The sequence below is a fragment of the Oncorhynchus kisutch genome, linkage group LG18, assembly GCF_002021735.2.
Source record: "Oncorhynchus kisutch isolate 150728-3 linkage group LG18, Okis_V2, whole genome shotgun sequence".
In the NCBI taxonomy this organism is placed as follows: domain Eukaryota; kingdom Metazoa; phylum Chordata; class Actinopteri; order Salmoniformes; family Salmonidae; genus Oncorhynchus; species Oncorhynchus kisutch.
The window spans coordinates 79,033,932-79,057,970 of record NC_034191.2 but is presented as its reverse complement, the minus strand read 5'-3'; the positions used below and the strand labels follow the sequence as shown (position 1 = coordinate 79,057,970).

At 42.5% G+C, this 24,039-nt stretch overlaps 2 protein-coding genes across 3 annotated transcripts in view; one reads left to right on the top strand and one right to left on the bottom strand.

The window, feature by feature from the left end:
• The first annotated feature begins 204 nt into the window (after positions 1-204).
• LOC109909760 (decaprenyl-diphosphate synthase subunit 1) lies at positions 205-7,428 on the top strand. Of its 2 annotated transcripts, XM_020508778.2 has the most exons (11): positions 205-809; positions 1,391-1,446; positions 1,549-1,681; positions 1,836-1,966; positions 3,132-3,273; positions 3,544-3,655; positions 4,516-4,625; positions 4,725-4,805; positions 4,927-5,040; positions 6,116-6,196; positions 6,464-7,428. In XM_020508778.2, exons 1-11 carry the CDS (start codon positions 666-668, stop codon positions 6,602-6,604), a joined length of 1,245 nt encoding a protein of 414 aa, XP_020364367.1. In that variant the 5' UTR covers positions 205-665; the 3' UTR covers positions 6,605-7,428. The 2 variants fall into 2 exon arrangements, with proteins under 2 accessions (XP_020364367.1, XP_020364368.1); XM_020508779.2 differs by lacking the exon at positions 6,116-6,196 and having other exon boundaries at positions 560-809.
• Positions 7,429-7,479: 51 nt separating this feature from the next.
• The window catches only part of LOC109909603 (abl interactor 1), a 115,581-nt gene continuing 99,021 nt past the window's right edge, over positions 7,480-24,039 (bottom strand). Inside the window, 3 exon segments of the mRNA XM_031796873.1 lie at positions 7,480-10,102; positions 10,336-10,521; positions 17,541-17,618. Of these exon segments, the coding sequence (XP_031652733.1) occupies positions 9,936-10,102; positions 10,336-10,521; positions 17,541-17,618 (431 nt within the window). The 3' untranslated portion in view covers positions 7,480-9,935.

Below are 24,039 nucleotides of genomic sequence, written 5' to 3'. Positions count from 1 at the left end.
ACCCACTGGGGAGCCAATCAGAATGAGTTTTTCCCCACAGATAGGGCTTTATTACAGACATAAATACTCCACAGCCTGCCCCCCCCCCCCCCCCCCTTAATGTCCCCAGCACAAGGTGCACATGCATGCTGTTTTAATTAGTTTCTTGATATGCCACACCTGTCAACTGGATGGATTATCTTGACAAATTACAAAATGCTCACTAACAGGGATGTAAACGAATTCGTGCACAACATTTTAGAGACACATTTTTGTGTGTATGGAACTTTTCTGGGATGTTTTATTTCAGTCGATGAAACATGGGACCAACACTTTACATGTTGTGGTTATTATTTTTGTTCAGTGTGTATATATGTGTTTTTTTTAAAGAAAGATGTCATGACGGCTGCGGTGCAATTTAGAAGTAGCCCAAAAACACACAACCCGCGATCAATACATTTTAACCCGCGATCAATACATTTTCACCCGCAACGTCGTTTTCAAAGTTACAAAAATAAATCCGGTAAACGGCGAATTTGGAACGGCAACCCTGGTGGTTTCTGTACTGTACGTCTAGATGATTTTTTACATTTTTAACGCCATGACGTCAACGAACGTCAATTTGCGCTCCTCCGCTGCCGGCGTCACGTTTTTTAACCTGTTCCAGGGGATGTGTCTGGAGGAGCATGGCGTTACCGTGGAGGCACTGTTGGAGGTGGGCTTCAGGCTCGACCCGTACGAGTTTACTAGAAACCATATGCTGTTTTAATGGAGGTTCTGCTACCTCGTTGCTCCGAGGAACTGGAACCGCGACTGGCTCGGGAAATGAGGTAAGATTTCACCGGGCGGGTTTGCTGTCACCTCGACAAAAGGTCAACCAGTAACTGATCTTATTGAATGAGTTACAGACGGTTTAGTGTAGCTATATTGGGCGTTAGTCCCGTTTATTTCTAGTTGTAGTAGCTAACTAAAACAATATTGTAATGAATGACATTGCTTTTCTGGGTATAATGTTCGCTAAAGATGTGTTAGTTTGACAAGATTGTATTTCTAGCTGACAGTAACGTTAGCTGGTTTGTTATGTAGCTAAAGGTCAAGACACTGCATGTTACTTCAGGATTGCTATGTAACGATACTAAGTTTTGCACTTGATTTGTCTCACTAGGTGTTAACCCTATTAGGTTATCACTAGACAGAACTTTCAGTGGGTAGCCTGCATTGGTCAAGTCTAACATTATGATGTTCACTGCCTAACTAGAAGGTCCTCTCAACTAGACCTCGATGTAGTTACCTGTCCTTCAAAAACCGGATTAAAAGCTTTAAATTCTCACCAGTCACCTGATTTTAAAGGTTACATGTGCTCATGTTGTGGCGCTCAGGTTTATTAATTTATGACATTGATTTCTTTCAGGGACTGTCCTCAAGGACTGTACACACAACCTCACTAGGAAACTCTATTCTGACAAGGTGAGTCTGAGATTTGAAGTGTTATATGCTGTAGCTTGTTTAATGTGTTTGTGTACATTTTAATTTACACGTGTGATTTAATTGACGTGTTTTTCCCTGTAGGCACAAATCAAGGTTTCTTTACCCGACACCGAAGCCTTGTTACTGCAAAAAGATTCACAGCGATGCCAAGTTGGAGGACCCCTTCACTCTAGCCCAAAAAGACTTGAATCATTTGTACGACGATATCAAGAAGGTAAGTCATTTGAATGAGTCATCATTTAGCACGTTGAGATGTATTATTGTGACAGAGCATGGCTACAGTGGCGTTCTTATTTACCAGACTATTCTTAGTGATTTGTTTTTTCATAACATAACTGTGATATATTTGTATTTTCTGGGCTTCACAGGAACTTTTTGTGTCCAAATCAGAGCTGAAGTCCATATGTGACTACTATTTCGACGGGAAGGGCAAGGCTTTCCGACCCATGATAGTGGTGCTAATGGCCCGGGCCTGCAATAGTCACAGCAGCCGAGACGGGTAAGACCTTATCCTGGGTGTAGCCTAGTCAACTAGGTAGGTAGGTTGTATGCATTACCAGGTATTTAACTTTCCTTTTTTCCCCCCCTTTATTTAACTAGGCAAGTCAGTTAAGAACAAATTCTTATTTTCAATGACGGCCTGGGAACAGTGGGTTAACTGCCTGTTCAGGGGCAGAACGACAGATTTGTACCTTGTCAGCTCGGGGATTCGATCCAGCAACCTTTCGGTTATTGGTCCAACGCTCTACCCACTAGGCTACCCTGCCGCCTCTACACTCTACCCACTAGGCTACCCTGCCGCCTCTACACTCTACCCACTAGGCTACCCTGCCGCCTCTACCCACTAGGCTACCCTGCCGCCTCTACCCACTAGGCTACCCTGCCGCCTCTACCCACTAGGCTACCCTGCCTCCTCTACCCACTAGGCTACCCTGCCTCCTCTACCCACTAGGCTACCCTGCCTCCTCTACCCACTAGGCTACCCTGCCTCCTCTACCCACTAGGCTACCCTGCCTCCTCTACCCACTAGGCTACCCTGCCTCCTCTACCCACTAGGCTACCCTGCCTCCTCTACCCACTAGGCTACCCTGCCTCCTCTACCCACTAGGCTACCCTGCCTCCTCTACCCACTAGGCTACCCTGCCTCCTCTACCCACTAGGCTACCTGCCGACATGCATACTTGATGCTGTGTAGCCTGGTCCGTCATCCTGGCGGCTCTCGTTTAGTTTCACTAGGATAAGAGAAGGGAAGCTTGCGAGATCAGGATGGTCTCATGAGGCTACTAATGGGTTACAAGGATACAGACCTGGGTGAGAAACTGCTAAGGAAACGTATAGTACCCTTGCACACACACACACACACACACACCAGGAACAACTTGCGTGTCTGGGGAGAATACACCGATTTAGAAAGGGAAATCTGTTTTTTTTGTTTAATGACTTTGTTACAGAAGATGGCTGTATTAGTCGAAATGAATCATGCATATACTATCACTGCAATAAACATTTAATTAATCCAGGCTGCCCATCTTAGTGATGATGTGAACCAAGCTGTGAGAACGGTATAACTCTTCTCTCTCTCTCTCTCTCTCTCTCTCTCTCTCTCTCTCTCTCTCTCTCTCTCTCTCTCTCTCTCTCTACCCCATCCCTGTCTCTCTCTCTAGAGATCTGCTCCCAGGTCAGCGATCCATAGCTATGATCTCTGAGATGATCCACACTGCCAGCCTGGTCCACGATGACGTCATCGACGGCTCGGACAAGCGCAGGGGGAAGACCACTATAAACGAAGTGTGGGGCGAGAGAAAGGTTAGCCGAGTCCTCTGAACGGGGGGGGGGTGTTGGTTGTCTGTTAGCAGTAGCCAATCCTGTTGTCATACACGCACGACACTAAGCTACTCAACTGCAACATACGCAATTATGTTATTGAGAGAGGGAAGAAAGGTCATATAAAATGGCCCCATGTTCTCTTGAAGGTGCGATATTATCACTTTTCTGTAATGCATGTTATGACAAACTAGTTCACCCTTTAGTAGAAGTAAGATCATGTGACTGTGTTCTCTGGTCACTTATTCCCAGGCCATTTTAGCTGGAGACTTCATCCTCTCGGCAGCCTCCGTGGCTCTGGCTCGTATCGGGAACAACACAGTGGTGTCAGTCCTGTCTCAGGTCACGGAGGATCTGGTGCGAGGTAAGGACACACGAGACGGTCTCGTGATGAGGTAGCCCTGCCCGCGACTTCAAAATCAGTGTCAACCTCGGAGTTAAATGACCTCTTGGCGTAATGGTGTCCTAACTATAGTTTCTCCCATGGGAGACCTTGGTTCAGATCCTGCCTGTGACACATTGCACAATATACAGTGCCTTGCGAAAGTATTCGGCCCCCTTGAACTTTGCGACCTTTTGCCACATTTCAGGCTTCAAACATAAAGAATAATTTTGCACGCCCAATTTTTCAGTTTTTGATTTGTTAAAAAAGTTTGAAATATCCAATAAATGTCATTCCACTTCATGATTGTGTCCCACTTGTTGTTGATTCTTCACAAAAAAATACAGTTTTATATCTTTATGTTTGAAGCCTGAAATGTGGCAAAAGGTCGCAAAGTTCAAGGGGGCCGAATACTTTCGCAAGGCACTGTATGCAGTCCATTTCAGTTTCAGACTCTTTGATTTGTATCTGTCTGTTACTGTATACCTATCAATCACCATTAACTGCTCCTTTGGTATCTAGAGGTCGCAACGCTTCTGATTCTGTAAGGGGAAATGAGTAATGCACGTTTGTTTAAGATTACCAAAGTGTATAGGTCTTCTCTCTCTCTCTCTCTCTGTCTCTCTCTCTCTGTCTCTCTCTCTCTCTCTCTCTCTCTTTCTCTGTCTCTTTCTCTGTCTCTCTCCCTGTCTCTCCCTGTCTCTCCCTGTCTCTCCCTGTCTCTCCCTGTCTCTCCCTGTCTCTCTTTTTCTCTCTTTCTCTCTTTCTCTCTTTCTCTCCTTTCTCTCTTTCTCTCCTCTTTTCTATTTCTATTCACATGAACATATTTGCTGCTGATCCAGGTGAATTCATGCAGCTGGGCTCCAAAGAGAACGAGAAGGAGAGATTCAAACACTACCTCGACAAGACGTTTAAGAAGACTGCCAGTCTCATCGCCAACAGTTGTAAAGCTGTATGTGCGTTCTGTCTCCACACCACATAATGCAGACTTCCAGGAAGTCTTCGATGGGCACTACTGGTTTGTGTTGACTGGGTTCTTGTCCATCTCAAGGTATCCATTCTAGTGAACTCAGATCCAGAGGTTCATGAAATAGCCTTTCAGTATGGGAGGAACGTTGGCATCGCCTTCCAGGTACATTTCTAATATTTACTGTTATTCCTCTTGAATCAATGGGTGCCGTTTTTTAATCATTTTTGAGGAATGTATTTAACTGTAAGTTATTGGGGTGTGTGTCCGTGCGTGCGTGTCCTAGCTGGTGGATGATGTGCTTGACTTCACAGCGTGTGCCAGCCAACTAGGAAAGCCTTCAGCTACAGACCTCAAGCTGGGTCTGGCCACCGGACCTGTCCTGTTTGCCTGCCAACAGGTGTGTGTGTGTGTGTCTAAAGTAGTGCACTATATATCAAATCAAATTTATTTATATAGCCCTTCGTACATCAGCTGATTTTTAATTTATTTTAATTTTTTTATTTTACCTTTTTATTTAACTAGGCAAGTCAGTTAAGAACATATTCTTATTTTCAATGACGGCCTGGGAACAATGGGTTAACTGCCTGTTCAGGGGCAGAACGACAGATTTGTACCTTGTCAGCTCGGGGGTTTGAACTCGCAACCTTCCGGTTACTAGTCCAATGCTCTAACCACTAGGCTATGCTGCCGCCCCATGATATCTCAAAGTGCTGTACAGAAACTCAGCCTAAAACCCCAAACAGCAAGCAATGCAGGTGTAGAAGCATATAGGGCATAGGGTGCCATTTGGGATGTTGGCGTTTGACTCACTTGGTCACTGTCTAATTTTCTAGGTTGAATCACAGTGACTGTTCAATATACATTGAGTGTACAAAACATTAGGAACACCTACTATTGGGCTGCACCCCCTTTTTGTCCTCAGAACAGCCTCAATTCGTCGAGGCGTGGGACTCTACAAGGTGTCGAAAGCGTTCCACAGGGATACTGGCCCCATGTTGACTCCAATGCTTCCCACAGTTGTGTCAAGTTGACTGGATGTCCTTTGGGTGGGTGGACCGTTCTTGATACACACAGGAAACGGTTGAGCGTGAAAAACCCAGCAGTGTTGCAGTTCTTGACACAAACTCTGTGTGCCTGGCACCTACTACCGTACTCTGTTCAAAAGCACTTCAATCTTTTGTCTCAAATGTCTCGAGGCTTAAACATCTTTCTTTAACCTGTCTCCTGCCCTTCATCTACACTGATTGGATATAACAAATGACATCCAATAAGGGATCAGAGATTTCACCTGGCCAGTCTGTCATGGAAAGAGCGTTCTTAATATTTTATACCCTCAGTGTCGATTGATTTTATTTATTAAGCCAGGATAGTCCACTCAGTAACAATTGCTACTGTTTTCCAGGGAGTCCTGGCTTCACAATGTCTGATTTGCGTAGTCTGTGACAGTGTGTCTTAACGCTTTCTCTCTCTAGTTTCCTGAGCTGCAAGGTATGATCATGAGGCGGTTCAGCTCCAGTGGAGATGTCGCTCGTGCCTGGCAGTATGTCCAGGAGGTAAGGGACGTTGGGGGTCGCTAGGTGGAGGAACGTTGGGGGTCGCTAGGTGGAGGAACGTTGGGGGTCGCTAGGTGGAGGGACGTTGGGGGTCGCTAGGTGGAGGGGGGTCGCTAGGTGGAGGGACGTTGGGGGTCGCTAGGTGGAGGGGGCGTCGGGGGCATTAACACGGTATAGAAATACTATTGGACCTATGATCATGTAGCAATTACAACTGACCTGTTTAGAAAGCACCCTGACTCACCCTCCTGTTTGTTCTGCCCTCAGAGTGAGGGTGTGGATCAGACCAACTACCTGGCCCAGCACTACTGCCAAGAGGCGATCCGGCAGATCAGCTTGCTCAGGCCCTCTCTGGAGCGGGACGCCCTGATCAGGCTCACCCAGATGGTCCTTACCCGTGACAAGTGAGACCCCACTCGTCACTTCAGGCAGCTACTTGTACCTGTGGAAGGCCACCCCATGGGGGGGTAGGAGGGGGGGTGATGGGTGGTTGTTTCATCAGTGGTATTCCCAGTGGGTCCTGATGGAGCAGTGTTTATGCAGTTTTTTTGGTTTGTTTTTGTTGTTAAGATAAAGGTGGAACTAAACTGTGCATACACAGGTTCTTCAGGACTGAGTTCTGAGATGCACAGCTTCACATTACCTATGTCTTCTTCCTTTCCTCTGGGGAAAACACTGAAGGGGTCACAGAACAAAGAATGTTATTGACGTCAGGGGTTTTCAATGCCGGTCCTGCAGGAACCCTCCCTCCCCCCTCCCTCCCCGCCTGAAAAAAAAAAAAAAAAGGTTTCTGAACCAACCCCCACCTTTTCTTCAAAGCGGCATGTCAGTGAGGATTTGACACAGACCATCCAAGATCATTGTTTAAAAAAAACTATTTAAAATAAAAAATCACAGAATTATCAAATGTTCATTGTGTACTGTAACTCCAGCCCCCCCACCCCCCCACGTTGAACTGGCAGATTGCATTTGGTCATCAACGGCAGTTGACATTGCTCTCAAGGTTTGGGACGGAATAGCCACTGCAGAATAATTTTCATTCCACGATGAGACCGAAGATGTTGTATCATTGTGTGTGTGTGTGAAGACATTGCTCGAAGATCCGTCCGTACCGCACAAATGCCAAACTATTGTCATGGTGACTCGTACCAATGTAGAGATGCTTCCTGTATCAAGGCCTTAATATCCACCATCACTGTACTCAAATTAAAACACGTTTATTTATTTTTGAAGTCAAGTCTCCTTTTTGTTTTCATTCTCAATCACCACACCACTAGGTTGTATATGTAGGAGAATGGTTTATTACAAAAGGCTGTACATACAAAAACAAATTAACATATATACACATTAAGGGCGGAGCTTAGATATTGCTACCCATTGAGTTGGAACACTTGTATCTGACTATAACAAGGCATTAGCTGCTATATACTGAAGGGGTTATTAAACGCAGTGAACTTCCACGGACAGGAAAGACGTATCATGTAGGAACTAACTTTTTTTTTTAAACCAATGAAAACACCAACCTGAATTGTCATGGATGGATCGATAGTCAAACGTAATTCCTCAGAGATGGAGGGGGAGGAGCCTACAGCCATAGATGAGTATGGACAAAATGGTCGGGGTCAATTTGGAACAATGAAAGAAGAACCAGACCTGAGTTCTCAAACCATTATGGGTTAAAAACTATGACCGTTCTAAAGCCATGTGATCCAGGTTGTTTTTTTCTTCTATGTGAAGACTGAGGTCTATGAGATGTCATGTTGATCACCATTATCACAGAATAGTCAAATGGCAATTTTTTTTTTTTTTCAATAACACCATGACTAAACGGTTTTGAAAACTAAGCCCACAAAAATGGCATGAAGAACAATGGATCATAAATACTGTTCACATTATATACTTTGATCCCCAAAAAATACCTACAGATAAATCATTTTGTCAGATTTCAGATTAGACGTGTACTACAACGTTTTCTTAAAATAGACGTGGAACTCGAAATAGTGAAAAGGTGTCATTTACAAACTGGGGAGTCACGACGTAATGGTGTTGCTTTTCACTGCGTTACCAGATGAAAGAATTTATCATGTAAATGGAATATTCTTAAAAACAAATTAAAAGCATTTTGAAAATAAAACCAAGTCGTCCCAGAATGCCTTGTGTCTAGACAATTTAATAAGCCTAAATTGAAAGTATTACAACAAAATGGAAGCATAATTAAACAGGCTATACATTTGTATTAGATTTTGCTTTATGCTCCGACTTCAGGAATGACTGAAATAAAAAGGTTTTATTCATAAAAAGCAAAAAAGATTTAAAATTGAATATCCAAAATGGATCAGGCTTCTGACAACTTTTGTAGTTTTTTTAAAATTGTCAAATCATAAAATAAAGTGTTTAAATCAATTAATCAAATGCGTTATCTAAATATTGAACAATTTGGGCAACAGAGAGATGCAGAAAAGGGCAGTTTGAAGCTATATGGCATGACGTTTTGGAGACGTCCAGGGGATGACTGGCAGGATGGGCGAGGGGGTGGGTCTGACCAAGGGGGAGGGTCTGACCAAGGGGGAGGGTCTGACCAAGGGGGTGGGTCTGACCAAGGGGGAGGGTCTGACCAAGGGGGTGGGTCTGACCAAGGGGGTGGGTCTGACCAAGGGGGTGGGTCTGACCAAGGGGGTGGGTCTGACCAAGGGGGTGGGTCTGACCAAGGGGGAGGGTCTGACCAAGGGGGAGGGTCTGACCAAGGGGGAGGGTCTGACCAAGGGGGAGGGTCTGACCAAGGGGGTGGGTCTGACCAAGGGGCAAAGGGGGAGGTTATTCATGTTTGTTCAAATGTGTGTATGTAAATGTCGAGTTGTCTATTGTTTTTGTATTGTCAAAAAAGTTAAATAAAATAAAAAATTAAGGAAATCAAACAGAATATTCTGTAGGACATTTGCATGTGTGTTTGTGTGGTAAGTAGCCTGCTTGAGATACTGCGATTGACATTCACTGATTTTACACTACAGACACCCAACAGGCTACAGCTCACATTATACACAATTAACAGAAAGTAGCACTTCCACTGAAGGTCTACACAAGATCGCCTCATGTTTACATATGCATTACATGCCGTCTGACAGACATCGTCTCCGTATAGCATACCTCTCGTGATACACTCATAAAGACATTAATACTTCATAAGAAATAAGAAATGTGTAGTTCAATAGATGAATAGTTGGGGTCAGATGTTATGTCGTGCATATGTAAACAGGAAGAACACGTAAAGGCAGGATGTCCTTCAGCTAACGTTACCCTGGTCTCAAAGGAGGTGGGTGTCACCTTAATTGGGTAGAATGGGCTTGTGGTAATGGCTGGAGCGGAATCAGTGGAACGGGATCAAACACGTGGTTTTCCAGGTTTTTGGACGCCATTCCATTTACTCCGTTCCACCTATTGTTATGAGCCCCGTCTTTCCCCTCAGCTGCCTCCACTGCCTGGTCTTTGAAAACATCCCTACATCACAGCACTTGTGAGTACATCATCAGCCTTGTCCTATTCATTCGTTATATACTTTATGCCCCTCAACCCACAACACCACCAACAAAATAAAGTAAATAGATATTTTGTATTTAGATTTATTTGCAATTAGTAAGAGACCAAACATTCTGTCATATCCAAAAGCACTTCCCTATCCTTCGTAAGGTCAGACGTCTGTAGTAGAAGCACAATAGAGTGCAGTAGGGTCCCTCCAGTCAGCTTAGTGCATGACGGACTCTACGTAGTTTCCGGGGAATAGGCCCGTGACTCCGCTACTGATTCCCTCGAACCAGCCATCATCGTTCTTCTTAATGATGTAGATGATGGCTCCCTCCATGAAGCTCAGCTCATCGTTTTTATCCGCAGTGTAGTCGTAGATGGCCACCACTGAGGAGGAGAGAGGAGGGGGAAAATCGTCAGAGGGAGAGAGAGACTTCGCAAACTGGATTAGGATGCAACGGGTAAGAAATAGTTGCCTGAAGATTTAACAAATTTACTGAGTGTCAAAATGTGCTTAAGTAGTTGACTGGTTCAGCTTAGTTTAAATAAATCTGTGTGAATTGTATGGTAGGAAGGAGAAGTGAAATAGAGTGGTGTCGGTATTGAGCCCTGAGGAACACCTTTCTGCATGTAGCTCTTGGGCGCCCACTGGGGGTCTCCATCAGCATACGAGTCGCTGTACTGAACTACAGCCGCTTCCTCTTCCTCGTAGTCAACTGGTGGCGGCGGAGGAGGGGGAGGAGCTTCATCAAACATGGGCAGGTCATCGGGCGGAGGAGGGGGAGGCGGAGTAGGGGTGTCCGCAACTGCCAAATGGCGATGAGGTAAAGGAAGGGGAGAAAGAATGAGATTAGGAACGCTGGGAGAAAGGAAGCTGTACAATAGTACATTACTGTTGGGCTTCGCATGCCGCCAAGGGAGGGAGGGAGGGAGGGAGGGCATGCCACCAAGCCCAACAGTAGAGAAAACCACGCAAAAACCATGCAATCGTGAGAAGAGCAACATGCAGTGGTGTTTGTATGCCAGGCACCGATGGTTAGTCGGTCAAGGACCAAATAAAATGCATGACAGCGAGGTGTCGGCATGCTGCTTTTTGTTGTTGTTGCCCTTTCTTGATTTTGACCTGAGATTCTGTTCCTCCAGGCCACTTGTTCAAGTCACTTGTTAAGAGATGTCATTTGGTTACACGTGTCTTTGCCACCTGGGTAATGCTGCACTTGTTTTGAACATTCTATTTCCATTGTCTTCCCATTACATTTGAATTCTCGTCTGGTGTTTATTGTACAGTATCAGTATACAGTTCGCACGGCAGTAGAGAACTTGTGACTATCCTAGAGGGTATTGCAGCTCTATAACCATAAACGCACACTGGTCCAATCCCAAATCGACCCTTAAACCATATGCACTTGTGGAGATATGAGAGGATTTGATTGGAATAAGCAATATGGCGATACTTCCGCCTAGCCTATCAGAATACAAGGTGGAGCTACCACCAGATTGCCTGTACCTGTAAAATCTTCTAAAGATCTCCACAAGTGCACAGGGTGTAGGGCTGAGAGCACCATTTGGAAGTGGCCCATCCAGAGCTGTAACCAGTTTCAGTAGAGGGCAGCAGAGAACCCTGTCCTCCTATCAGTCATGTTCCAAAGTAACAACCCTGCTCCAATTTTATATGACACCTTGTGACCCCAGTCCAAGGAAAAACTAATTTCAGGGAAGATTTCGTAACACTTTGCTTCTGTAAATTATTAAAGAAGAACCCTACAAATAAGTACGACGTAATAAACTGCAGCCTGAATAGTCGGTACGGACCTCTGAATCAAGACTCTACATTTGTGATCGTGGAGGCTTACCTGCATAAATCACACATGACCATTTCTGTATTGTACCGAAGGGGAATAAGAGCTCAGATATTCCCAAGTTTGTTGTTAATCAGAGGATGATATGCCATAATGCCATCAACACCCAGGGTACTAGATGAGTGGGTTCTGTTTCACTCTTTCGACTGGAAATGACAGCCTTCGTACCGTTAAGAAGCAGCTATAAAATGGTGTTACTTTCATTCTGCCAGTAACATAAATGTTTAGTCCTTCAATATGTTTAGTCCTTCAATATGTTTAGTCCTTCAATATGTTTAGTCCTGTTTAGTCCTTCAATATGTTTAGTCCTTCAATATGTTTAGTCCTGTTTAGTCCTTCAATATGTTTAGTCCTTCAATATGTTTAGTCCTGTTTAGTACTTCAATATGTTTAGTCCTTCCATATGTTTAGTCCTTCAATATGTTTAGTCCTTCAATATGTTTAATCCTGTTTAGTCCTTCAATATGTTTAGTCCTTCCATATGTTTAGTCCTTCAATATGTTTAGTCCTGTTTAGTCCTTCAATATGTTTAGACCTTCAATATGTTTAGTCCTGTTTAGTCCTTCCATGTTTAGTCCTTCAATATCTTTAGTCCTTCAATATCTTTAGTCCTGTTTAGTCCTTCAATATGTTTAGTCCTGTTTAGTCCATCAATATGTTTTGTCCTGTTTAGGGCTTCAATATGTTTAGTCCTTCAATATGTTTAGTCCTGTTTAGTTCTTCAATACGTTTAGTCCTGTTTAGTCCTTCCATATGTTTAGTCCTGTTTAGTACTTCAATATGTTTAGACCTTCAATATGTTTAGTCCTGTTTAGTCCTTCAATATGTTTAGTCCTTCAATATGTTTAGTCCTGTTTAGTCCATCAATATGTTTTGTCCTGTTTAGGGCTTCAATATGTTTAGTCCTTCAATATGTTTAGTCCTGTTTAGTCCTTCAATACGTTTAGTCCTGTTTAGACATACAATATGTTTAGTCCTGTTTAGTCCTTCAATATGTTTAGTCCTTCAATATGTTTAGTCCTTCAATATGTTTAGTCCTGTTTAGTACTTCAATATGTTTAGACCTTCAATATGTTTAGTCCTTCAATATGTTTAGTCCTTCAATATGTTTATTGAAGGACTAAGTTTAGTACTTCAATATGTTTAGTCCTGTTTAGTCCTTCAATATGTTTAGTCCTGTTTAGTCCTTCCATGTTTAGTCCTTCAATATCTTTAGTCCTGTTTAGACCTTCAATATGTTCAGTCCTGTTTAGTCCTTCAATATGTTTAGTCCTGTTTAGTCCTTCAATATGTTTAGTCCTGTTTAGTCCTTCAATATGTTTAGACCTTCCATATGTTTAGTCCTTCAATATGTTTAGTCCTGTTTAGTCCTTCAATATGTTTAGTCCTGTTTAGTCCTTCCATGTTTAGTCCTTCAATATCTTTAGTCCTGTTTAGTCCTTCAATATGTTTAGTCCTTCCATATATTTAGTCCTGTTTAGTCCTTCAATATGTTTAGTCCTGTTTAGACCTTCAATATGTTTAGACCTGTTTAGTCCTTCCATATATTTAGTCCTTCAATATGTTTAGTCCTTCCATATGTTTAGTCCTTCCATATGTTTAGACCTGTTTAGTCCTTCCATATGTTTAGACCTGTTTAGTCCTTCAATATGTTTAGTCCTTCCATATGTTTAGTCCTTCAATATGTTTAGACCTTCCATATGTTTAGTCCTGTTTAGTCCTTCAATATGTTTAGTCCTTCAATATGTTTAGTCCTTCAATATGTTTAGTCCTGTTTAGTCCTTCAATATGTTTAGTCCTGTTTAGTCCTTCAATATGTTTCGTCCTGTTTAGGGCTTCAATATGTTTAGTCCTTCAATATGTTTAGTCCTTCAATATGTTTAGTCCTGTTTAGTCCTTCAATAAGTTTAGTCCTTCAATATGTTTAGTCCTGTTTAGTCCTTCAATATGTTTAGTCCTGTTTAGTCCTTCCATGTTTAGTCCTTCAATATCTTTAGTCCTGTTTAGTCCTTCAATATGTTTAGTCCTGTTTAGTCCTTCCATGTTTAGTCCTTCAATATGTTTAGTCCTGTTTAGTCCTTCAATATGTTTAGTCCTGTTTAGTCCTTCCATGTTTAGTCCTTCAATATGTTTAGTCCTGTTTAGTCCTTCCATGTTTAGTCCTTCAATATCTTTAGTCTTGTTTAGTCCTTCAATATGTTTAGTCCTGTTTAGTCCTTCAATATGTTTAGTCCTGTTTAGTCCTTCAATATGTTTAGTCCTGTTTAGTCCTTCAATATGTTTAGTCCTGTTTAGTCCTTCAATATGTTTAGTCCTGTTTAGTCCTTCAATATGTTTAGTCCTGTTTAGTCCTTCCATGTTTAGTCCTTCAATATCTTTAGTCCTGTTTAGTCCTTCAATATGTTTAGTCCTTCCATATGTTTAGTCCTGTTTAGTCCTTCCATATATTTAGTCCTTCAATATGTTTAGTCCTTCCATATGTTTAGTCCTTCCATATGTTTAGACCTGTTTAGTCCTTCAATATGTTTAGACCTGTTTAGTCCTGTTTAGTACTGTTTAGTCCTTCCATATGTTTAGTCCTTCAATATGTTTAGACCTTCCATATGTTTAGTCCTGTTTAGTCCTTCCATATATTTAGTCCTTCAATATGTTTAGTCCTTCCATATGTTTAGTCCTTCCATATGTTTAGACCTGTTTAGTCCTTCAATATGTTTAGACCTGTTTAGTCCCGTTTAGTCCTTCCATATGTTTAGTCCTTCAATATGTTTAGACCTTCCATATGTTTAGTCCTGTTTAGTCCTTCAATATGTTTAGTCCTTCAATATATGTTTAGTCCTTCAATATGTTTAGTCCTTCAATATGTTTAGTCCTTCAATAAGTTTAGTCCTTCAATATGTTTAGTCCTTCCATGTTTAGTCCTTCAATATGTTTAGTCCTTCAATATGTTTAGTCCTGTTTAGTCCTTCAATAAGTTTAGTCCTTCAATATGTTTAGTCCTTCAATATGTTTAGTCCTTCAATATGTTTAGTCCTTCAATATATGTTTAGTCCTTCAATATGTTTAGTCCTTCAATATGTTTAGTCCTGTTTAGTCCTTCAATAAGTTTAGTCCTGTTTAGTCCTTCAATATGTTTAGTCCTGTTTAGTCCATCAATATGTTTAGTCCTGTTTAGTCCTTCAATAAGTTTAGTTCTTCAATATGTTTAGTCCTTCAATATGTTTAGTCCTGTTTAGTCCTTCAATATGTTTAGTCCTGTTTAGTCCTTCAATATGTTTAGTCCTGTTTAGTCCTTCAATATGTTTAGTCCTTCAATATGTTTAGTCCTGTTTAGTCCTTCAATAAGTTTAGTCCTGTTTAGTCCTTCAATATGTTTAGTCCTGTTTAGTCCTTCAATATGTTTAGTCCTGTTTAGTCCTTCAATATGTTTAGTCCTGTTTAGTCCTTCAATATGTTTAGTCCTTCAATATGTTTAGTCCTGTTTAGTCCTTCAATATGTTTAGTCCTGTTTAGTCCTTCAATATGTTTAGTCCTTCAATATGTTTAGTCCTGTTTAGTCCTTTAATATGTTTAGTCCTTCAATATGTTTAGTCCTGTTTAGTCCATCAATATGTTTCATCCTGTTTAGTCCTTCAATATGTTTAGTCCTTCAATATGTTTAGTCCTGTTTAGTCCATCAATATGTTTCGTCCTTCAATATATGTTTAGTCCTTCAATATGTTTAGTCCTTCAATATGTTTAGTCCTGTTTAGTCCTTCAATATGTTTAGTCCTGTTTAGTCCTTCAATATGTTTCGTCCTGTTTAGTCCTTCAATATGTGTCGCTCATTCTGTGATTTTTTTGTGGGTGAAATTATACTTAACATACAGCGGAAAGTATTCAGACCCCTTGACTTTTTCCACATTTTGTTACATTACAGCCTTATTCTAAAATGGATTACATGTTTGTTTTTTTGCAATGTAAACCCCATAATGACAAAGTGAAAATTGCTTTGAGTAATGTTTGCAAATCTATTAAAAATAAAAAACAGAAATACCTCATTTACATAAGTATTAAGACCCTTTGCTATGAGACTCTAAATTGAGCTCAGGTACATCCTGTTTCAGTTGATCATCCTAGAGATGTTTCTACAACTTGATTGGAGTCCAACTGTGATAAATTAAATGGATTGGATATGATTTGGAAAGGCACACACCTGTCTGTCTATATAAGGTCCCACGGTTGACGGTGCATGTCAGAGCAAAAACCAAACCATGAGGTCGAAGGAATTGTCCATATAGATCCGAGACAGGATTGTGTCAAGGCACAGATCTGGGAAAGGCTACAAAAAAAAATTTCTGCAGCATTGAAGGTCCCCAAGAACACAGTGGCCTCCATCATTCTTAAATGGAAGAAGTTTGGAACCACCAAGACACTTCCTAGAGCTGGCCGCATGGCCAAACTGAGCAATCGGGGGAGAAGGGCCTTGGTCAGGGAGGTGACCAAGAACCCAATGGTCACTCTTACAGAGCTTTAGAGCTCCTCTGTGGAGATGGGAGAACCTTCCAGAAGGACAACCATCTCTGCAGCACTCCAACAATCAGGCCTTTATGGTAGAGTGGCCAGACAGAAGCCACTCCTTAGTAAAAGGCACATGACAGGCTGCTTGGAGTCTGCCAAAAGGCACCTAAAGGACTCTCAGACCATGACAAACAAGATTATCTGGTCTGATGAAACCAAGATTGAACTCTTTGGCCTGAATGCCAAGTGTCACGTCTAGAAGAAACCTGGCACCATCCCTACGGTGAATCATGGTGGTGGCAGTATCATGCTGTGGGGATGTTTTTCAGCGGCAGGGACTGGGAGACTAGTCAGGATCGAGGCAAAGATGAACGAAGCAAAGTACAGAGAGATCCTTGATGAAAACCTGCTCCAGAGTGACTCGATGCTGTAATCGCTGCCAAAGGTGCTTTAACAAACCTGAGAAAGCTTGAGAGGATCTGCAGAGAAGAATGGGAGAAACACCCCAAAAAAATCAGATCAAATGTATTTATATAGCCCTTCGTACATCAGCTGATATCTCAAAGTGCTGTACAGAAACCCAGCCTAAAACCCCAAACAGCAAGCAATGCAGTTGTAGAAGCACGGTGGCTAGGAAAAACTCCCTAGAAAGGCCAAAACCTAGGAAGAAACCTAGAGAGGAACCAGGCTATGAGGGGTGGCCAGTCCTCTTCTGGCTGTGCCATATACAGGTGTGCCAAGCTTGTAGCGTCATACCCAAGAAGACTTGAGGCTGTAATCACTGCAAAAGGTACTTCAACAATATACTGATTAAAGGGTCTGAATACTTATGTAAATGTGATATTTCAGGTTTTGTTTATTTCATAAATGAGCAAAACATGTAAAAAAAATTTTTTGCTTTGTCATTATGGGGTATTGTGATGTCACTATGGGGTGTTGTGATGTCACTATGGGGTGTTGTGATGTCACTATGGGGTGTTGTGATGTCATTATGGGGTATTGTGATGTCATTATGGGGTATTGTGATGTCATTATGGGGTATTGTATACATTCTCCTGAATAATCTTGGAATGGAGCCACTTTTTACACTATTTGTCCTCAGTATCTGCATAGCAGAGAAAGCAATGGGTGTCAATGGCAATAAGCATCTGTCTGAGAATACTATCTATTAACACAGACAATAGATAAGAGCTGTCTACTGCACAGGACAGACAGATGGGCAGGACAGACAGACAGGCAGGACAGTTGAGTGAACAGGCACAAAGCATGCTGTGTGTGATTGACAGATGGGGGTTGTTCTACTCAGATTTATGGGAAAAGGGTGAGTGATCGATCTGGGGAACAGGGAGAGTGATCTGGGGAACAGAGAGAGTGATCTGGGAAACAGAGAGAGTGATCTGGGAAACAGAGAGAGTGATCTGGGGAACAGAGAGAGTGATCTGGGGAACAGAGAGAGTGTGTGGACTTACTGTTCTCCTGCACCCTGGCCACAAAGCCTGTCAGAGGTATCTGTGGAGTCAGCTGGGGCATGGGGGGAGGAGGGGCAGCTATAGCCACGGGAAGCCCCCCCACACATACCAAACGAAAAGAGAGAAATCAAGGATATAAAGTAGACAGAGAGGACAGAGAGAAGGACGAGAGAAACAGATATCAGTCACCAACAATAGATGAAAATATTATCCCGACCCAAGTCAACAGGAAACAGAGTACCCCGACCCAAGTCAACAGGAAACAGAGTACCCCTACACAAGTCAACAGGAAACAGAGTACCCCGACCCAAGTCAACAGGAAACAGAGTACCCCTACACAAGTCAACAGGAAACAGAGTACCCCGACACAAGTCAACAGGAAACAGAGTGCCCCTACCCAAGTCAACAGGAAACAAGAGAACCCCGACCCAAGTCAACAGAAAACAGAGTACCCCGACCCAAGTCAACAGGAAACAGAGTACCCCGACCCAAGTCAACAGGAAACAGAGTACCCCTACACAAGTCAACAGGAAACAGAGTGCCCCGACACAAGTCAACAGGAAACAGAGTGCCCCTACCCAAGTCAACAGGAAACAAGAGAACCCGACCCAAGTCAACAGAAAACAGAGTACCCCGACCCAAGTCAACAGAAAACAGAGTACCCCGACCCAAGTCAACAGGAAACAGAGTGCCTCTACCCAAGTCAATACAATACTATCATTGCAAGAATTAAGAGACACACACATTGCAAGGTTAGTCATGAGTTTTGTGCACTTCTACAAGGAAATTAGTTTGTACAAGGAAATTAGTGTGTACAAATCTATACTTGTGGTTTTTAGTTCAGGGAGGCCAGAGACTGAGTCCAGGTTTCCCAAGGTATTTGATTGTTGTACAGATTGAGGGATTATACAGAGATTAGAGACTCGTACATTTCCTCAATGGAAACAATGTACTGAGCAAATGTCAAATTGGCTTTTTACCAAATTACCGTACAACAGACCATGTATTCACCCTGCACACCCTAATTGACAACCAAACAAACCAAAACAAAAGGCAAAGTCTTCTCATGCTTTGGTTGATTTCAAAAAAGCCTTCGACTCAATTTGGCATGAGGGTCTGCTATACAAATTGATGGAAAGTGGTGTTGGAGGTAAAACATATGACATTATAAAATCCATGTACACACACAACAAGTGTGCGGTTAAAATTGGCAAAAAACACACATTTCTTCACACAGGGTCGTGGGGTGAGACAGGGATGCAGCTTAAGCCCCACCCTCTTCAACATATACATCAACAAATTGGCGCGGGCACTAGAAAAGTCTGCAGCACCATTAGACCCAACCAAATCATGAGAAAACAAAAAGATAATTACTTGACACATTGGAAAGAATTAACAAAAAAACTGAGCAAACTAGAATGCTATTTGGCCCTAAACAGAGCGTACACAGTGGCAGAATACCTGACCACTGTGACTGACCTAAAATTAAGGAAAGCTTTGACTATGTACAGATTTAGTGAGCATAGCCTTGTTATTGAGACCTGGCTCTCAAGAGAAGACAGGCTATGTGCACACTGCCCACAAAATGAGGTGGAAACTGAGCTGCACTTCATAACCTCCTGTCCAACGTATGACCATATTCAAGATACATATTTCCCTCAGATTACACAGATCCACAAAGAATTCGAAAACAAATCCAATTTTGATAAACTCCCATCTCTACTGGGTGAAATTCCACAGTGTGCCATCACAGCAGCAATATTTGTGACCTGTTGCCACAAGAAAAGGGCATCCAGTGAAGAACAAACGCCATTGTAAATACAACCCATATTTATGCTTATTTATTTTCCCTTGTGTACTTTAACTATTTGTACATTGTTACAACACTGTATATATATATATATATATATATATAATATGACATTTGTAATGTCTTTATTGTCTTGAAATTTCTGTATGTGTAATGTTTACTGTTAATTTTTATTGTTTATTTCACTTTTGTATATTATCTACCTCACTTGCTTTGGCAATGTTAACACATGTTTCCCATGCCAATAAAGCCCCTTGAATTGAATTGATTAGGTTTGATTGTTGTACAGATTGAGGGATTATACAGAAATTAGGTTTGATTTTAGTACAGACTGAGGGATTATACAGAAATGAGGTTTGATTTTAGTACAGACTGAGGGATTATACAGAAATTAGGTTTGATTTTAGTACAGACTGAGGGATTATACAGAGATGAGGTTTGATTGTTGTACAGATTGAGGGATTATATAGAGATTAGGTTTGATTATTGTCAAATTGCCAGTTCCTGCTCCTAATCCTAATCTGAATGAGATGATTGTAGCGTTGCCATACGGCTGTCTGCAACCCTACTGCCCCTGGCTTTCAATGAACCGAGTTACGTTCACAAACCGTGGCGTGAAGAGTGCCACCCATAGAAATATAATCGATAAGGCCTTCGAACCTCTAATCCTGGCCATTTGACTGGTCAACTCATGGGTACACTCACAATGGCTGCCGATCCACCCAGTATGTCATCATTGACTGTATCTTGCCTATGCTCCTCTGTACCATCACTCATTCATATATCCTTATGTACATATTCTTTATGCCCTTACACTGTGTATAAGACAGTAGTTTTTTTTGGAATTGTTAGTTAGATTACTTGTTCGTTATTACTGCATTGTCGGAACTAGAAGCACAAGCATTTCGCTACACTCGCATTAACATCTGCTAACCATGTGTATGTGACAAATAAAATTTGATTTGATTTGATTTGACTTAAAATGGGGAGGCCCGTTCTACAGACTCTATTTCTATGGTGCCACCATTTTAAAATAAACAGATGACCTTAGAGATGGTCAGGGTCAAGGGTCAGGGACAAGTGACTCATCACAGCAGGGGTCCCTCTAGCTACAGTAGCATGTTGCACTGATGTCTAAATGTATATTTTCTCTAACAATCATCGACGGCTTGATGTTTCTGTCTGAAATTAAATTATTATTATTTTTTTTTTACATGAATAGATAAGATAGGGGCCAATATTTAATATTTTCAAATTCCACCCCTAGAAAGGCTACTGCTAATGCTGTTTTAAAATGGCTGTTAATCTATAGGCTCGAGGTCAACCCCTGCTAATGCTGTTTTAAAATGGCTGTTAATCTATAGGCTCGAGGTCAACCCCTGCTAATGCTGTTTTAAAATGGCTGTTAATCTATAGCGTCGAGGTCAACCCCTGCTAATACTGTTTTAAAATGTCTGTTAATCTATAGCGTTGAGGTCAACCCCTGCTAATGCTGTTTTAAAATGGCTGTTAATCTATAGGCTCGAGGTCAACCCCTGCTAATGCTGTTTTAAAATGGCTGTTAATCTATAGCGTCGAGGTCAACCCCTGCTAATGCTGTTTTAAAATGGCTGTTAATCTATAGGCTCGAGGTCAACCCCTGCTAATGCTGTTTTAAAATGGCTGTTAATCTATAGCGTCGAGGTCAACCCCTGCTAATACTGTTTTAAAATGTCTGTTAATCTATAGCTTTGGGGTCAACCCCTGCTAATGCTGTTTTAAAATGGCTGTTAATCTATAGGCTCGAGGTCAACCCCTGCTAATGCTGTTTTAAAATGGCTGTTAATCTATAGCGTCGAGGTCAACCCCTGCTAATGCTGTTTTAAAATGGCTGTTAATCTATAGGCTCGAGGTCAACCCCTGCTAATGCTGTTTTAAAATGGCTGTTAATCTATAGGCTCGAGGTCAACCCCTGCTAACGCTGTTTTAAAATGGCTGTTAATCTATAGGCTCGAGGTCAACCCCTGCTAAGGCTGTTTTAAAATGGCTGTTAAATCGATAGGCTCGAGGTCAACCCCTGCTAAGGCTGTTTTAAAATGGCTGTTAAATCGATAGGCTCGAGGTCAACCCCATGTCTAAATCAGGATCTTTTACTGAAGGAAGCACGCCATGCCGTTACATATGCTTGGATAAGTGGCTCATTAGCAGCTGCAGAAAGTCGTGTTATGGAACAGCCACGGGGTTCATGACATCACAAAAAAAAAGGAGAGAAGAAAAAGAATCATCTGAAAGTTCCAGGCCTGGACATCTCTCGCGTCTACAGCGTGCGGTGTAGAAACTGGGACGCAATGACAAGAAGGGAAGAGTGACTACAGTTATAAATGATGTAGGGGGACGAGGGTTCTGGCTCATGAGAGAAGCATCCTCCTCCTCCTCCATTCTGGTCGTGCATCTCAAATGGTACCCTATTCCTTTTATAGGGCACTGCTTTAGACCGGAGCCCTATGGGGAATAGTGTGCGATTTGGGACACAAGACAGTGTCCTCTTAGTGCTTGATGGACCTTAACATTCAATGACAACCCTCTGCACACGGTGATGCCTGTTAACATTGTGACAGTGAGATTAACGCCAGCCCGGTCTTTCACAGTGTAAGTGAATGGGGGAGAGGGGAGAGGGGAGAGGAGAGAGGGGAGAGGGGAGAGGAGAGAGGAGAGAGGAGAGAGGGGAGAGGAGAGAGGGGAGAGGAGAGAGGAGGAGAGAGGGGAGAGGGGAGAGGAGAGAGGGGAGAGGGGAGAGGAGAAAGGAGAGAGGAGAAAGGGGAGAGGGGATGGAGAGAGGGGAGAGGAGAGAGGGGAGAGGAGAGAGGGGAGAGGGGAGAGGAGAGAGGAGAGAGGGGAGAGGGGAGAGGGGAGAGGGGAGAGGGGAGAGGGGAGAGGAGAGAGGAGAGAGGGGAGAGGGGAGAAGGGAGAGAGGAGAGGGGAGAGAGGAGAGGGGAGAGGGGAGAGGGGAGAGAGGAGAGGGGAGAGGAGAGAGGGGAGAGGGGAGAGCCGAGGCGAATCTCAATTCCAACCGGAACACGTGGCTGCCGACAGCTTGACCTCATCACATTTTATTCTCTATCTTCTTTTGAATTTATTTATTTATTTTTCCCATTTTGACTTGATGAGGTTATTGAGTTCAGTCCGCCCTGCACATCACCGGGCCTGCCTGTGTCTGTGTTCCCACAGGAGTTTTAGTGGAAGGGTACAGGACAGAGGACTACAAGTGGACACTAGTACATTTGAGGGAACAGGGAGAAAAGAGAGAGGTGGAAATCAACCACTTTAAAGAGGTTGTGAAACACACAAATAAATTGTGATTTTAACAAATCCTCAGATCGTACTTAAAACAGAGGCATATTGAATGTACCAGCTGGAGAATCCGAGGACTTGAATATATTCTACGTCAAATGTAGAAGATGTTCACCAGAGCACTTCGACAGGAGAGAAATCAGTATCTGGTGCTTTGGAGAAACCACCCCTGACCTTGAGGATGAAACGACTGTGGCGCTGTCACCGGCCTCTGTCTACAAACTCTAACCTGCAGAGCCAATCACAGATTTGAACCTGGACGACACTGAAATCAGTCAGTTGCCATGGTGACTGCTACTGTTTCATTATTTGTAACTTTACTTTTTTACATTTTTTTTTACTTAACATTTCTTTTCCTTAAAACTTCTTAAAGCATTGTTGGTTAAGCGCTTGTAAGTAAGGTCTTCTTCACCTGTTGTATTCGTCGCATGTGACAAATACAATTTGATTTGAGTGACAGTGAAGTAATTAGCTTCTGGGCCATCCAATGAGAGTGGTAGACTGGATGATTCATAAATGGCACCCTATTCCCTATGTAGTGCACTACTTTTGACCTGGGTCCATAGGGAAAGTAGTGCATAGTGTACAAATGGCACCCTATTCCCTATGTAGTGCACTACTTTTGACCTGTGTCCATAGGGAAAGTAGTGCATAGTGTACAAATGGCACCCTATTCCCTATGTAGTGCATCTACTTTTGACCTGGGTCCATAGGGAAAGTAGTGCATAGTGTACAAATGGCACCCTATTCCCTATGTAGTGCACTAGTTTTGACCTGGGTCCATAGGGAAAGTAGTGCATAGTGTACAAATGGCACCCTATTCCCTATGTAGTGCACTAGTTTTGACCTGGGTCCATAGGGAAAGTAGTGCATAGTGTACAAATGGCACCCTATTCCCTATGTAGTGCATTACTTTTGACCTGGGTCCATAAGGAAAGTAGTGCATTGTGTAGCTCCCCTGTGCTAGTAAAGACAAGAGGGAAGTGCCGTTCCCATGAGAGGGAATCTATCTATCTATAGTATCGATCCACCCACCATCATCCATCCATCCATTCCCCCCATCCATCTCTCCATCCATCCCCAGTCTAATAGAGGGGTGTTGGGGGGGAATCTATCTATCTCTCTATCTCCAGTCTAATAGAGGGGGGTTGGTGGGGGTAATCTATCTATCTCTCTATCTCCAGTCTAATAGAGGGGGGTTGGTGGGGGGGAATCTATCTATCTCTCTATCTCCAGTCTAATAGAGGGGGGTTGGTGGGGGGGAATCTATCTATCTATCTATCTATCTATCTATCTATCTATCTATCTATCTATCTATCTCTATCTATCTATCTATCTATCTATCTATCTATCTATCTA